Here is a 16,196-nt window from a genome sequence, read left to right on the forward strand (position 1 = left end):
AATGCCTAAAATCAGTTCAATCTAAAAACGTACAACAAATTGTTAACAATGAGGTTCCTGGCTACTCTTTTGGTGACCGCTCTCCTTGGTGTAGGCTTCGCAAACGCTGGAATTGTCTTCGCAGCTGCTCCTTTAAGAGTCAAGGAATAAAACCTACAAAAAGATCCGGAGACGCGATGACGCTTTCCGACGCAATTCCAGTGAAATAAATATTTTTATATCAAAATAAAGACTGGTGTGTTTCAGATGTCTGGGTTTTCTTGGGGGGAAGGGAATAGTAATAATTCTTTGTGAAAATTACTTGTATCTTAGGGTTCTAGAATCAAATTGCACAGTCTGGGCGCAACACAATGATCACAATTTTTTGAAGTGGCCCAGTAATTTTGTAATAGAAAACTGACTTATAACTCGAACACAGCATTCCTCATCTCTAATCAAATATGTATCTCTAATCAAATATATACAGGGGGAAAAAAAAGGAAACACTTTTGTAAAGAGAGCTTTGATGCTTTCTAAAACACATCTTTGGTTTCCCGACATTCTGACTAAATTACAGGAATGGCTTTTAAGCCCCAAAGTGATGATCTGCATATGCTACTGAAGAAATTCTGAATAGTTTACAGCTACTTTCTTTTTCCAGTCTGTTACTAACTCTAGACCAGGCTGAGAAACCAATCCTACTTGTACTATGCGCGTTTTAAGCTAATTGCTGCCAACCATTGTCTGGCATTTCCTTCTCGACTTCAGTTGGCAACCGTAAAATACAAAGCGTAGAGAAAAATCATGTGAAACAATAGAGCATATTATGTATATATACATACTCGTATATATGTTTCTTTTTTCTCTTGGTTTACGTCGTTTCTGATATATATACTTTTTTTCATTTTTATTTTATTTTTTTTTTATTGTGTGTTTGGCATGAAAATGCGCTCGACTTTTCACTTAACTGGGCGCCATTGTTCGGCTACAGCCAACTTTGGACACGGCTCTTTGGCCCCAGCCTCATACGCGCTATTGTCACTCTTTAGTTTTAGTGCGTTTCATGCAGCGAACCATGCGATGATGATGATGATGATGACGATGATCATAATGATGATGAAGCCAAACACAATGAACTAGAGTTGCGTCAAAAATGGTAATGTCGCTTGCCGAGCAGTGATGGCTGACTGACTGCCTGGCTTGGCTTTGGCTCTGACTCTGAATCTGGCTGACTGAGTCGCTGGTTGGTGGCTTGCTGGTGGCTGGTTTGCTGACTGAGGGTCCCATTGCGAATGCCAAAGCCGGCGCCGGCCTTCGAGGCACTTCACGCCTTGCCAACATGCATATTACCAAAGCCATAAATGAACTTTTGTGTCATTTTCGTCGCTGTTCGTCGCTTTTCTTGGCACATTTCTCAAGCCATCAAGCAAAAAAATATATCAGTTGAGACATTTACAGAATCTGTATTCTCTAACAGTGACACATATTGCTTTCATTTTATACACTGCAGAGGCCTTGAAAACCGTAAAATCTTCAATTATTTTAAATTGAAGCGTTTTTAACTTGAAGAGAACATTTCTCAAACGAAACATCGGCACCCTTCTATAAAGCTGAAGATATGTGCATTTTAAGCCATTTTTAGGTAGTGGACAGTTCCATAGAAGCTACTGAAATCCAATGCTAAATACCATAGACTCGCCCAAGGCCGTAGCGAGGGGGGTGCAGAGCGGGCAGCTAATGCAGCTTGATACTATAAATTGATTTTCAAACTGAAAGAAGAAAAAATAGAAAAGTTACAAGTATATATTTTTCTCTCCGTTTGCACGCCTCTTTATTTTTTTCGCCGCCGGTATTGGTCATCTAGATTTCAATAATTTTAAAGTATGTAATTTAAAGTATATATGTAGTATTTATGAGTATATAAAAATTGATCATTTGTGTAGGAAAACAGAGTTTGAAATTGTTAAATTTTACACTCTTGATGTCGCACGAGACCAACTTTATATTAGTTCCACGATCACAAATTTTGGTATTTTTTAGCAAGTTTTTTTACATTTTATTGCATCTGAAATCTTTAGATGAACACATATTCATTAATTTGAATTTAATTTTTCCATATTTTTCATGTGTTTGTTGTATAGTGCAAATAATTTGATCGTAAATAATCCGCCAAAAAAATCTTGTCCCCCCTGGACTAAATTCTGACTACGCCCATGGCTCGCCTAAGAGCAAGCCCAACAATTTCCTAACAGCTATGGCGTTTGTTTTTCGAATTCACATATGTCCGATTTATGGCCCCTTTCACGGCATTATCACCTATCGTGCCATTCATCTGTGGACCAGCTGGGCGTGCCTCTGGCGCACTTACTTTGACTTGAGCAACCGCTTTGATGATCGTAATTTCATTTTTTATTGCACTGCACTATCTCTTCATTCGAACTACTATACTGCTTTACCCATGAAAACATCATGATATGTACATATGTACATATCTATGTACGTATACTACTTGTATGCATACAAGTTTGTATCTTCGCGTAGCGAAAGTTTTGATGCACAACTGAACAATTTTATTGCGGCAATTTGGAGAGCTTTGCACTTTACGCATCTCTATTATTACGTGACAGCTGATTGTTTGAACACTTTTTTCACCATTTTCCGGGCTGATGGCCTTGAACGCATGACAATTACAAAACTAAATGCCGAAAATTGGAAACCTATTTAAAAGCCGTATGGTTGTGTTTTTGCGAGCTTAAAAATAATATTTTTATTAAAGAGCAAACAAAATCTAAGCTTTGGCTGAGTGTTTAGCAAAAAACAGGCATCGGAGTTGCGTCCGAAACAGAACAATCGGAAAGTGCAGCTGCCACTAAACGGTAAATTAGAGCTTTGGAAATCGCCACAGTGATGAGCTGGGCAGAATTTAAGTCTCCAATAACTACGCAGCGGGTGCAACAAATTTCACGAAGGGAGTTGAGGCCAAGGTGCATAAATTAAATATATTATTGCATCGTTATAAATGGCCCCACTTGCAATTACGAAAATATCAATTTTGGGACAGCGATTGCAAAAGCATTATTTTTAAAAATTAAAAATAAAATGCAATTTTAACGGCCCAGTTGGATACCAAAAGTATTTCCACGACCCACGGAACCGGCGGCAGACTTGCCAGCGAATTTATGTCACTTGCCAAAGAATTCCATGGCGAGGATTGGATGTTTCAACAAAATAACGCTCTTAATGCAGTGGCCTTTGGTCTTAGTGCAGTGACCTACAATAAGTCAGGATTTAAATCCGATTTAGTTAAAGTTTTAAAAAGTAAGGGAAGCCTTGCAGGTGCAGATTATAACAAGTGGAGAAGCTAAGGTCAGGCTAACGTTTCAATTGATGGATCAAGTTTATGGCGATGATTGCCTATCCCGTAGCAAAGTGCACGTTTTCAAGTGGTCGTGAGGACATAAATGACGATCAACATGTGGGCCAATCAAAATTCGTGATCACCGAAAATTCCATCTTTCGATGGATGTGCGTGAATTCATCAAAAATCAGCCGAAATCATCATTGAAATTGATGGAAATGGAATTAAACATCTCTAAAACATTTTGACATCGAACATTTGGGCTTACGAAAGGTGTGTGCACGGTTTGTTCCGCACAAATTGACTGACGACCAAAAATTGCTCTCATCGATCGACGCTTGTGACCGATTATTTGACCAATCATATTTTAACCATTAACCACTCGCCGTATTCACCTGATATGGCACCGTGCGACTTCTACCTTTTCGGAAAAATGCATTTGCCCATGAAAGGAAAGCGTTATGCAGACGTAGAGGCCATTCAAAAAGCTTGCACCGGCATATTGGCGGCCATACCGGCCAACGAGCTAAAACACTCGTTCGACATGCTTTTGGATCGTGCAAAAAGCTGTATTGAAGCAGAAGGATGCTATTTTGAATAAAATAAATTGATTTTGCCGAAAAAACCATTTGTTCTGTTTTTTTTTTTTAAGTCCAGTTTACTTTGGTTGATTTTACCACTTTTGGTATTCGTACGCACGTAAAGGGTGTCTATTGCACATATTCAAAGCAATTGCATCTATGTGAGTGTATGTCTGTTTATGTTCGTATATTCGTGTCTGTGTAAGCATGTTCGCAGGCAACCAGTCGGCTTTTTTTTTTATTGTAAATATACCTTTATGATGCCAATATTAAGATTATAGTAACGACCAATGTAATGATCGCGTGAACTATTAAAACTATATCCACGATATTAAGAGTCATTTCCGTTTCTTTAAATAAAATAAAGTTATTATTTGAGAATGCAAGGAAATGTGATGGCACTGTGTCAGGTATTCCACTAATGGCTTCACTTCAGAACAGTTACCATCTCCTTTAAAACAGGACTGTATATTTTTCATACAGAGAAGTAAAACTGCTTAGGGTCTATGAGGTCATAAGAGATATGCCGATCACATCAGCGTGAAAGTGATTAATATTACCTGTTGGAATACCATACTTATACAAAATCGAACAATTCCTCCTAAAAAAAAGAGCATTTTTTGATAAGAACAAAAAAATATATAATATAATAACGAAAGTTGGCATCCAGATTCTCCTAGGTCCGAGAAAGGACGAGTTTATTTTTATTTTTTTATTGTGTGATTTTGCCGTGCCAGCTAATTAGCAACGGTTTCAAAAAAGGTTACAATTTTTGTATTTTCGGTATATCTTTAATCAAATCAAGTAAGTTTTTGTAGACTTTGGTTCTGAGAACGCATTTTAATCAAAATTGAATTGGTCAAAATAAAATATAATCAATCATGATGTGTTTTTATTTTATATTTTTTAAATTTATTTTTAATTTTCTTGTTTGTGGAATGGGTACAGAGTACTTAAGAATTGCTTTGCGTTATTCCAACTTAATCTGATTAATCGACTCTGTCGCAATAAAACCAAATAGAGAGCAGCCACAAATAAACACAGTGGGGGTAACTTGAAGGTACAAGCAACTGTTGATTCTTTTAATGGATATTAAAAATTAATTTGCATGAGAAAACATTTTTTAGAAATTTTTAAGCTGAAATGCGATACGTAGCTGCAGTCACGTAGGGACCAAGACGACCAGACCCTTCTGACGGCAGCCGCAAAACGCCGCCAGACACGTTGACGAAATGACACGGACACGGACATGGACACGAGCCGGACTGAGGCCGAGACGGGTCTGCCGTCAGAGCCAGATTGGACGAGAGCTGGCGGTGACGTAGAGTTGGACGACACCCACGAGCGCACCGAACAGACGTCACACGTGCGGAATCGGTGGTATGTGCTCAAACGCTGAAGAGTCTGAACAATCGATGTTTGTATCGCCCTGTCTAAGGTCGAAATCACGTGCTTAAATCGTAGAATAGAAACAGTGACTGCTCTTTAAATATGCAGTTGCTCTAGACTGATAACATTCGATTTCCCCCGAATTATTTCATACCAGAATTTTCAATTTAGGAGTTACCGGAATTCTAAATCTCACTAATTTTACGAATTAATTTTACAAATTAAGCAAAAAAGAAAGAAAATTACTCCGTATAGAGGCCGATAATCTGGTATTGTCAAAAGTTTACCTGCAATAAATTTGCTTCAGTTTTTGGTTCATTTCCGAGCTCGATATTAAAATATCAAAGCTTTGTTAAATGTGAAGGAATTAATTGTGTATCGAAATTACATGTACAAGTAGGTTGTAAAATGCTGCCAAAAAATATAAATAGATGTGAACTAAATTCTTCAGCGAGCACGCCCAGTTTCTCATCGAAAGTTCAGCCATCATTATCAGTACCTGAATAAACAAGTTTAAGTTCAAGTTGAAGTATAGTATACACGTATGTATGTATTATATACTATGTAAATATTGTGTGTATAGTTTTATTTGCATAGCTAATCTAATTATTTTTAATTATTATGACGTTGACAGCTGACGCGAGTCTGAAATCGTGCCAAATCATCGCCGCCAATTTTCGCACGTTTTCATTTTTGTCGCAATCACATCAAAACCGTTGCAATCGTCATTTACGTCATCCCGTGTATTTGGACTGGACATTTCAAAAATAAAATAAAACGCTTATAAATGCTCGATTTTTGTGCAATTTTGCCAGAAGAACAGCTTTGGATGTCAGTGGGGTTTGATGTATGAGTATAATATCAGTTTGGTGTAAGGATTCAAATTTCATCTCCCCACATATTCTTAAGCTCTTATGTAATCGAATGCGATTAGAATTGGTTGCATTCAAAAATAATCTCTCTTATAAGTAGTTCCGATAAAAATGTATACATATTGGGTTGCTAGAGAACAATAATGTTTTTGTAATAAAAAAAATATTGTAAGAATTTTTGAAAAAAAAAAAAAACAGTAAAATAGCCTGTACTCTCCACAAAAAAAAAAAAAAAAATTAAAAAAATTTTTTTTGTTAATTAAATTATTAAATAAAATGAATGAATTAATTAATTAATTAAATTAAATTAGAATACATGTTTATGTTCAGTTTTAGCAGCATACATTTACATCACGTAACTATGCGTGTTTATATGCGTGTATGCATGCAGCACAAAGTTGAACCAAAGCAGCAACAACAACAGCTGCGGGCAGCGCTGCGGACAGAGCTGCAGGCAGCGCATGAGCAGCGATTTTACTTATGGCTATAACTTTCTTCAGAATTGACCTATCATGATGAAATTTGGCACACGGACACATTAGTACTAACTGGATGTACCTACCAAAATTCAAAATTCCGAGAAATACGGAAGTGGAGGGGTGCATCAGAAAAAAAACACAAACTCGTCCTTTCTCGGACTTAGGAGAACCTGGATACCAAGTTTGGTTATTCTAGCTCTTATACTTTCTGAGATCCTGGCGTTCATACAGACGGACGGACGGACAGACGGACATGGCTATATCGACTCGTCTTCTCATCCTGATCAAGAATATATATACTTTGTGGGGTCTGCCACGCCTCCTTCTGCCTGTTACATACATTCCCACAAAACTAGTATACCCTTTCACCCTTTGGGTACAGGGTATAAAAATATCTTCACACCTATTATTCTGTCCAGGTGTGTATATATGTACATACATATGTACAAGATGCAATTCAAAAGTTCCAGGACTTTATTTAAAAAACGAAAACTATTTTTTTTTTTTTGAAATATTTATTGGTTGCCTTCAAAATAGTCTCCTTCCGCCTGAATACAACGTTTTGCACGTTCAAGAAGGTGATCGAACGACTTTTTTAGGTCATTTGTCGGTATAGCGTTGAGGATGGCGGTCGCCGCCTGTTGGATGGCATCAACGTCAGCATAGCGGTTTCCTTTCATGGGCAAATGCATTTTTCCGAAAAGGTAGATGTCGCACGGTGCCAAATCAGGTGAATACGGCGAGTGGTTAATGGCTAAAATGTGATTTTTGGTCAAATAATCGGTCACAAGCGTCGATCGATGAGAGCAATTTTTGGTCGTCAGTCAATTTTTGCGGAACAAACCGTGCACACACCTTTCGTAAGCCCAAATGTTCGGTCAAAATGCGATAAATCGATGTTTTAGAGATGTTTAATTCCATTTCCATCAATTTCAATGATGATTTCGGCTCTTTTTTGATGAATTTACGCACAGTTTCGATGGAATTTTCAGAGATCTCGAATTTTGATTGGCCCACATGTTGATCGTCATATATGTCCTCACGACCACTTTGAAATCGTTGAAACCATTCGTGCACTCTGCTACGGGATAGGCAATCATCTCCATAAACTTTTTCCATCAATTGAAACGTTTCGGTAAAAGTTTTACCAATTTTAAAACAAAATTTAATGTTGGCTCTAGCTCATTTTCGCACCGATAACACAAACATACTGACACTTAAAACGCAATAACTTCCCTTCCAATCGATGAAATGTCATGAAATTCTCACTGGACAATCGACAAAGATAACATATAGATAGCGCCACCAGGGGGCGCTAGGTTCATAAAGTCCTGTTTACTTTGGAACACACCTTGTATATGTACGTATGTGCATGCTACTAGTATGAAGGTATGTATATTGTATGTATATCGAATTATGAATTTAATTAGCTCACGAATTTATCTGGGTTCAATGAAACAACATGGGAGCTGAAAGCAAGGAAAATATTTAAATTGCGGTGGCAATCCATTAAAGCAACGTCTTATTGAGATACAAATGCACGAAAATGTATTCAGATCTACATACATACATACATATACATACTTGTACATATGTAGATGCACAGCCAATCCTATAACGGAAAGGTTAACGAAACATTTCGGGGGATATGCAAATCTTCAGATTACTTTCATTTGCGTACATACATACATATGTATGTATGTATGTATGTATGTATGGGTCTACATATATATGTATGTATGTACACATGTAAATACATAAGTATGTATGTACATATGTATGTGTATACAATGTAGTTATGCATGTGCATACGATACGTGAGTAATTGACATTCATTTCCTCCTTGCCGACGGCGCCTCCGTCACTGCCGACGTACATGTGCATATGCACACACACGCATACATACATACAAATGTACATGCATACATACCTACATATGTACATACATATGTAGGAGCGCAAAGCGAACAAATTTCACGTTTCAATGCGCACGTCAGAGTCGGTGGCAGCAGCGGCGATGGCAGCGGCGCGAAACAAAGGCAAGCGGCACAGATCGGTGACGTCGCGATGTCAGCGCTGTTGTTGCCAAGCGGCAGCAACAATAACGGCAATGGCAACATGAACAGCGCGCCTGGCAACAAATGGCGAATTTATTGTTGCTTTCGTTGTCGTGTCGACTGGCGATGACAAAGACAAAGCTTTGATGGCTAGAGCTGGACCGACAGACTTATCGTTACTTGTGCTCTTTCGCCATCAAAATGTTGTCTGGGAGAGGCTGGCGGCAGTAGCAATTGTTTATGCATCAATTTTGATTTGTGCAATTTTTTTTCACATTTTATTTCTCTCCACTCTTTTGCAGCTCGGCTTGGTTTGTTGCTTTAAGCTTCCGCTAATACCAGCACAAAGCCATGGCTCATGCAACGCATCATTAAGTGAAAATACTTGTATAATGTACAAATAATGCGAATGTAGAATGGTTGACAAGCGTCAGCAGCAACATTTAGTGCCGGCCTGGCAACAAGAAGGTGTTGCCAGAGTCAACGTCATCCGCATCACAAATAACAATAACGAGCTCCAAATTCTGCTAAATCGGTTGGGTTTGGGGCTGTCTGCCGCCTGCTCAACGGTCAGTTTTCAACGAAGGCTTTGTTTATTGAATCGGCTCTTCTTTGCACCCATTATTGAAAACAAATCTCTAAAACGAAAGTCGTGCAGAAGTAAATACGTTTACGGTAATCATTTAATTAATATTTAAAGCATTTGGATGCTTCTGAATCGCATTTAGTTTAAATTGTATAATTAAGTTGTTATAAAAAGCACATGGACCCACTTTGGCTGCTGTTTATATTAAAATTGTTGTTTCTGTTGTTGTTATTGCTATTGCGGAAAGTTATTTTTGGCATACAAAGGCGGCGGCAGGTGCCGTCGGCCGCATGGACGGAACTTTTAGGTGAATGACCTGCCACACTCGTAGGAGGCACGTGCCACCCACTATTCCACACTCCACGCTGGCCATCTTAAGGTTCATTCAAACTTGATATGCTCGCATACATATTTATGTAATGTATGTATGTATGTATGTGCGTCGTAAAAGATTGAAAGTCTTCTAGTTGTTTTTGAAAAACAAAAATTTAAATCAACAAACATAAATTTTATAGTATGGAAAGAGAGAGATCGGGAGCGGTTCGCTAAGAAGTACATAAGTAATACGTCTGATCAAAACACAAATTAATTATTCAAAACGGCATTACTTTTCTCTGTAGTACGATAACGAGCTTTGTAAAAGCTGAGACTGAACATTTTAAATCTCCTGTGATGGCTTATAAATTATATAGTTAATTAATTAAAAACAAACAAAATCAGTTATTGTTCTCTTCCCCAAATTTACACCCAGTACTGCATTTTCGATCAATAATTAGAGCCGTTCTGATATACTTGTATAGTATACCTTTTTGTTTGGTCACGAGCAATTGGAAGAGAAGAAACAAACAGATTCCAAATATTTTCAGTCCCTCAAGCACAAAGGTATATTATTAATTTTATGAAACATATAAGTCTACTTGTATACTATGTATAAGTCTCAAATAATCAAGAAAACACAAGTGATTTTTTAAATTGTTAATCTATACGCCAAGTTTCGTGCCAATCTGTAGAACCCAAAGAAAATATAATTTATGCGTTTTGAGAAAAGATTTTCAAGATTGGTTAAAAAAAAAACCCAAAATAGTAAGCCCCCATATATAGGTGGAGTAGTGCAATACTGACTATTGTATACCCTGAAGCCCAGGGTAAAACATAGAATTTTTTATACATGTATTATATTCCAAATTTGACCAAGTTTTAATAAGCCCTTCCAGAAAATATGTGTGGTTCGGCATGTACATGTATCTTTTGCTCTTTTTTTGAGAATGATTCCGTAGCTACCTTTGGATATACACCTAATTTTGTTTTTACACGGTAGATTGGTTCCAGAAAAAGACGTGTAAAAAAGACATTGTCCATATGTTATTTTGAATCGTGCTAAATGGAATAAAGTCGTGCAAGAATATATACAGTTTTTAATTTTCAAACGAATTTGTACTATAGGGTATAAAGGGAATAGTTACGGCCACTCTTCCGGCGATCTTTGAACACTAATCGCCAGGCCGAGCGTCTTGTGCTCGTCGTTAGCCCTCCTGCTGCGATGGTCTGTTGGATTCTTGCAGTTTTTAAAATTTTAAAGAAAATACAGCAGCAAGCTCATCACAACAAATTGTTTTTCGACAGTTTATTTATTTTTCAATTTTTATTTCAACGAACCCCACTGACGTCAAACTCGGACACACGCCACGCGGCCGTATCGTTAAGCGGGTGAAAGTTTTGGGTGCTTTGAATGATTGGCCATGGGCCCGTTGCTATATCCCGTACTGAGGAATACGTCCGTGGTCGGTTTGTCTTTGACCTTGAAACAAAATTGAAAATCAAGCAAACACACAAATTGTCTTGACTTGGCATAAATAAAAATTTTTATACAATCGGCAGAAACAACAACAGTGGCATCTGCCAAAAATACATACAGACACATTCACTTACATACATACTATACATTCGAAAATGATGGGAATTTATTTGTTTTCAATCCATTAATCGCAAATAATGGCATCGCTCGAAGGGAACAAAGCAAAAATGTAACCAAGTGCTGAATTTTAAATTGTGGACATATGGAATACATCCCTTGTATTGATTAAGAACTAACAATGATTTGCATTCCCTTTAATTTCGCAAAAGTATAGTACATATAAGGTATATACAGAATACATCACCTAGCCGATGTCCAGTACATGTCTCTACTATATTCTGTTGATTGTGTTTACCGAGCAAAGTTTTATCTTATCTACAACAATGAGATGTACAAATAGGCAAATGTCTAGCTGCTTGCTGCTGATATTCGTATTGCTCTCTTAATGGTTTGATCTCGACATTCGAAAATAACAAGAAGAAGATAACACCAACAATCAGGTATTAGTCTAGGGCCGGGTACCAGTGTCGACTTTTTCTGGAACCAATGTACCGTGTAAAAACAGAATTAGGTGTACTTAATAAACCATGTAAGCAAGAATATAATACTCTACCTATCAGAGTGCTAGATATAATCACTCACTATAATCATATAATACTCTCCCCATCAGAGGAATTACATTTACAGCAGCAGAGAGCGTAGATCAGATAATGCTGATGTAAAATAAAGACTAGACAAAAATTACGTATACGTATATCAACAACTGCTGCATAACTTGAGAGAAGAAAGGAAACGTTTTAATTGCGTTCGGAATTAATTACGTAGATATGTATATGTATGTGTTCAAAATTATACTCATCGCAACTGGATTAGTTGAATATGTGTATGTCCCCAGAACCATCTTTGATGGTAAGCAGGGAGATTGCTACTCGGGGGGTATCTGCGTTGACCATTAAATCATTTTGCTAATAACCGATTTCCGTCAAAACAAACGACAAATAGCAAGCGGCGAGTAAAAGACGCGCCGGCTAGTCCGACCAGTCGGAGAAAAACAAGAAAAGTGCGTCAGTAATGCAAATTTTGTGATTTTCTCTTCTTTCTCTAATGCTTTTGCGTCGTTTTTAGCAACTTGATGTTTTATCTGTGCTGTTGTTTTGGATATTTTCTTCTCTTGTTTATTTACTTAGTTGCTGCAGAGGGTTTTAACCTTTCGAACGACGTCGGCTCTCAACAAACAGCGACACACTTAAGGCACAATTGTTTCTCTTTTTACTTCTTGACAAATTGAATTGGCTTAAGACAAAGACCAACAAACAATGTCAAGAAGAGGCGCTACTCACTATCTGAACGATCGTACGTCTGGTGATTGTCTAGGGGGTCAGGAGAGAGGCCCCATGGTTTGCGTGCAAAAGCCGTCTGTTATCGCGGTTGTCGTAATTGTGGTTGTGGACTTGTTAGTCGTATCTCTTTCTATGCGCTCGGATACTTTCTTTTTGTGTCTGTTGGCGGTTTGTTCTTGTTTGTAGTTGGCTTACTTCTCTATATATGGTGAGTATACTGTTTGACTACTATCTTTGTTTGTTGACTGGCCTTTAATGCAGGACGCAAACAAAGTTCTTGCTACTGTAAGAAATTTCAATTCCCATATCTGTATGGGGAGAGACGTCAAAAGGTCATCTTATGGTAGATTTCGCTCTCCTTTCGTATTATATTTAGTTTAAAAATATTATAACGGTAATTTCGTAATAATCCTGACAATCAAAACTATATATATCCCATGCAAAGCTCAAAATAAATTTATTTCAAGATCTACATGTATTATTCTAGAGAAGGCACTTAAAAATGTCCTATTGCTTTCCAAAATTTTTATCAAAATACGCCTCGAAAAAAATTTAAGCTTGGCATACTTGCTGACAATTTTCTGTCAACCTTCAAATTATATTCACACCAACATACCTTTGTATTAAATACCAGAAGGTATTGCCCGTCTTAACCCTGCTCAATATAATGCTTCAAATTGTATTTATTTTGTGTGTGTGCATGACCTACCCATATATTTTCCCCTTATTAATTACCAGTAGGAAGGCATTTTAGGTATTTAAATTAACATTTTCTGTTCTTAACAAAATATTATTCAGTAGTCCGTTACATTTTGGTTCTTGCCAAAATATTTCGTTAAACGTACACACACATGACCACTATAACTAATATTTTCTCCCCCCTTTGGTGCTCGAATTTTCCAAAAGCCTTTCTTTGTGCGCACTTAAACTGTGATGGATACTATGAAAGGATACTTGAGTCCAAATTTCAGCTTCCTTGCTTTTACCGTTTTTAATCGTTTATAGATTACACAAACCCAGTTTGAAGCCAATTTAATGAAAATTGCAGATTTTTCATACAATTTAGGGAGCCCATTTTCCCCCCTCTGGCGTTCGAATTTTCCAAAAATATACCCTCTACTTCATTTTATAACCACTAGATGTAACGATGTCAACACGTAATGAATCGAAGTACAAAAACTCTATTATCCCTTGTAAAACAGTTTGATAGTTAAATATGCGATAGCTACGTTCTAATCGCAAGGTCTATTAAAATTATCAGCCCATTTCGTCTATCTTATCGATGAGGTTGTTAACCACATCGGCACTGCAAGTTATTTTGTGTCGCGACCGCGTTCAGGTTCGTGAGATCGGCGGTCAGTATACACCAATATGCCAGACATAAGACCTCTACCGGAGGACCTACAAAAGATTGCAATCGAGCAACTAAACGAGGTGCCGCAGCGTTTGGATGCCGACCTCTTGGCGTTACGCACATGGATCGAACAGCAGCCACATTTGCGGGCCCGAACCGACGACCAATTTCTGGTTGGGTTCTTGCGGGGCTGCAAATACAGTCTGGAGAAGGCTAAGTCGAAGCTCGATAAGTTTTATACGCTGCGCACCAAATATCCAGATTTCTATATGATTCGGGACGTAGACAGCGAGCGAATGCAGGAGTTGGTGCGGATGGGGTGAGTTCATATAGGCTGACAGGAATAGCCCCTCTACCGAAATGGTAAGGAATTTGGTAGCATTTGTGTAAACTTTAAAACCACATTCTCCGGTAGCAATATTCGTATATCTGTCGTATGAGCGTAATTTTTATAGACAATTTTTTTTTCAAGTACGGGATCATTTTTATGTTTTTATTCGTTTTTGAACACTTTCTAAACAATATTTGTGCCCGCAATTGTGAAATAATAATTTGATAATTTAGTAAGTAAGAGACAAGTTGATAAACCATGTTCGATCGTCTAACGAACTGCGTACAAAGCGAGAGCAAGATATATACGACTATAGATGAAGAGAGAGAGAAAGAGAGAGAGAGAGTTAAGTGGTTTCCATTATGATAAAAAGCGTAGTTGAATTCCTCTCCAGCGAAATATTCGCGTTTATTTACTTTACGGAATGAAGTGCTTTATTGCCGCAACGGCACTAAATCCATCCATCCAAACTAATTGATTATTGCAGAGTGGGCGTGCCATTGCCCATACCGCTTCATGAAAATGGACCCCGGTTGATTTATGTACGACCGGGTCTTTATCCGGCGGACAGGTATACATTCGACGATGTCATGGCTGTGGCCAACACTATGAATAATCTGACGCTTCTTTTGGACGACTATGCATTGGTCAATGGACTTATTACGCTGCTGGATTTCACCGACTATAGCGGCGCCCATTTGCTTCAAATGACGCCCACCGTCATGAAGAAGATGACCATATTTGCCGAGGAGGCGATGCCCGTTCGGGACAAAGGCACCCACATGATTCACACAAATGCTGCCTTCGAAGCGGTCTTCAATGTAATGCGACCGCTGATGCCCGCCAAAAAGCAGGAGCGCGTTAGTACCCGTACTATAGGCAACTAATTACACCGTATTTACATTACAATTTGTTCGATTATCAGCTTTCCGTACACGGCAGTAATCTAGAGGCCCTTTACGCCTACATACCGCAAAAGTATTTGCCCAAACACTTGGGTGGAGAACAGGGTTGTATTGACACCTTGAAGGAGGGACAATGGAACACGTTTCAAAAGTATCGCGACTATTTGCGGGACGAGTTGAAATATGGAGTCGATGAAAAACTACGTCCCGGGGGGCAACAGATAGACTACGATCACTTATTTGGAGTCGATGGTTCATTTCGTAAACTAAACGTTGATTAGATTCTAAAATTGTATGTACATTGTTTGTTCTAGACTGGATTAAATTTGATCAGCTGAATTGTATGAATACGCATGATTAGGATTAATGGAAATATTAAATAACACATTCTAAAAGTGGCAATTATTACAATTATAATTATTATTATTAGTATGACAATTACTCGTTCATTGATGATGAAGCATAAGCAAAAGAAAAGGGCAAATTGGAATTTTTGTGGAAAAGTCTTTATTTATTCATCAATATAAATTTTACCATCTTTTAAATAATTCGGTATTTCTAATTCCTCTGAGATATAATGTGCTTGTGCCAGCGCTTCCTCCAATCCTCGAAGCGCTTCTGAAATGCGCTTTTCGGTATGGCTTCCGATTATAATAATGATGAATACAAGTATATATGTAAATGCTTTTCAAAGGAATTCAAAATTCACCTTTTCTTTTGAACAATCACATTCACTTTCTCTTGATAGCCCATTCCTTGGGAAAGAGTAGAACCGAAACAATACGTTGGGAAGAATGGAACAGTCACCAGTGGCTTTAATTTGCCATTTATACATCATAAAGTTTTGGGCTTGCTTGGTGTGGTGACTGAAGAGCGCTAAAGTATCTGTGAAATGTATCTGGGGGAAATGCAGAAGTGGAAATTGATAGCACTTTTTAATTTTTGTATACAACAATGCCAATATAGCTTAAGGTATTTAAGACTGCCGAGATTTTGAACGACTTCGAACGACAAAAATGTATAAAGAAAGAAATGAATTTAAGGAACTTGCAGCGAATGAGAGGATAGCAATTATTATTGACAGAATATATCCAATTTTGAATAGCTTCA

General features: G+C 37.8%; 2 protein-coding genes across 2 annotated transcripts in view; both read left to right on the top strand.

Annotated features, from left to right (window-relative positions):
* Positions 1 to 16,196, top strand: part of LOC115623083 (cellular tumor antigen p53-like) — a 194,143-nt gene that overhangs the window by 101,703 nt on the left and 76,244 nt on the right. The window lies entirely within an intron of this gene.
* LOC115623090 (alpha-tocopherol transfer protein-like) lies at positions 13,867 to 15,503 on the top strand. The gene is made up of 3 exons (XM_030517297.1): positions 13,867 to 14,169; positions 14,669 to 15,041; positions 15,107 to 15,503. The coding sequence occupies exons 1-3, from the start codon at positions 13,868 to 13,870 to the stop codon at positions 15,365 to 15,367; spliced, it is 936 nt and encodes a 311-aa protein (XP_030373157.1). The 5' UTR covers position 13,867; the 3' UTR covers positions 15,368 to 15,503.

The sequence above is a fragment of the Scaptodrosophila lebanonensis genome, unplaced genomic scaffold (assembly GCF_003285725.1).
Source record: "Scaptodrosophila lebanonensis strain 11010-0011.00,11010-0021.00 unplaced genomic scaffold, SlebRS2 tig00000043-arrow-pilon, whole genome shotgun sequence".
Classification (NCBI taxonomy): domain Eukaryota; kingdom Metazoa; phylum Arthropoda; class Insecta; order Diptera; family Drosophilidae; genus Scaptodrosophila; species Scaptodrosophila lebanonensis.

Bases quoted from the DNA above. Each gene is read 5' to 3' on its own strand.
- LOC115623090 (XM_030517297.1), top strand. From the start codon at position 13,868: ATGCCAGACATAAGACCTCTACCGGAGGACCTACAAAAGATTGCAATC. The intron at 14,170-14,668 runs GTGAGTTCATAT...TGATTATTGCAG, and splicing joins CAGGAGTTGGTGCGGATGGG to AGTGGGCGTGCCATTGCCCA. The intron at 15,042-15,106 runs GTTAGTACCCGT...TTCGATTATCAG, and splicing joins CCGCCAAAAAGCAGGAGCGC to CTTTCCGTACACGGCAGTAA.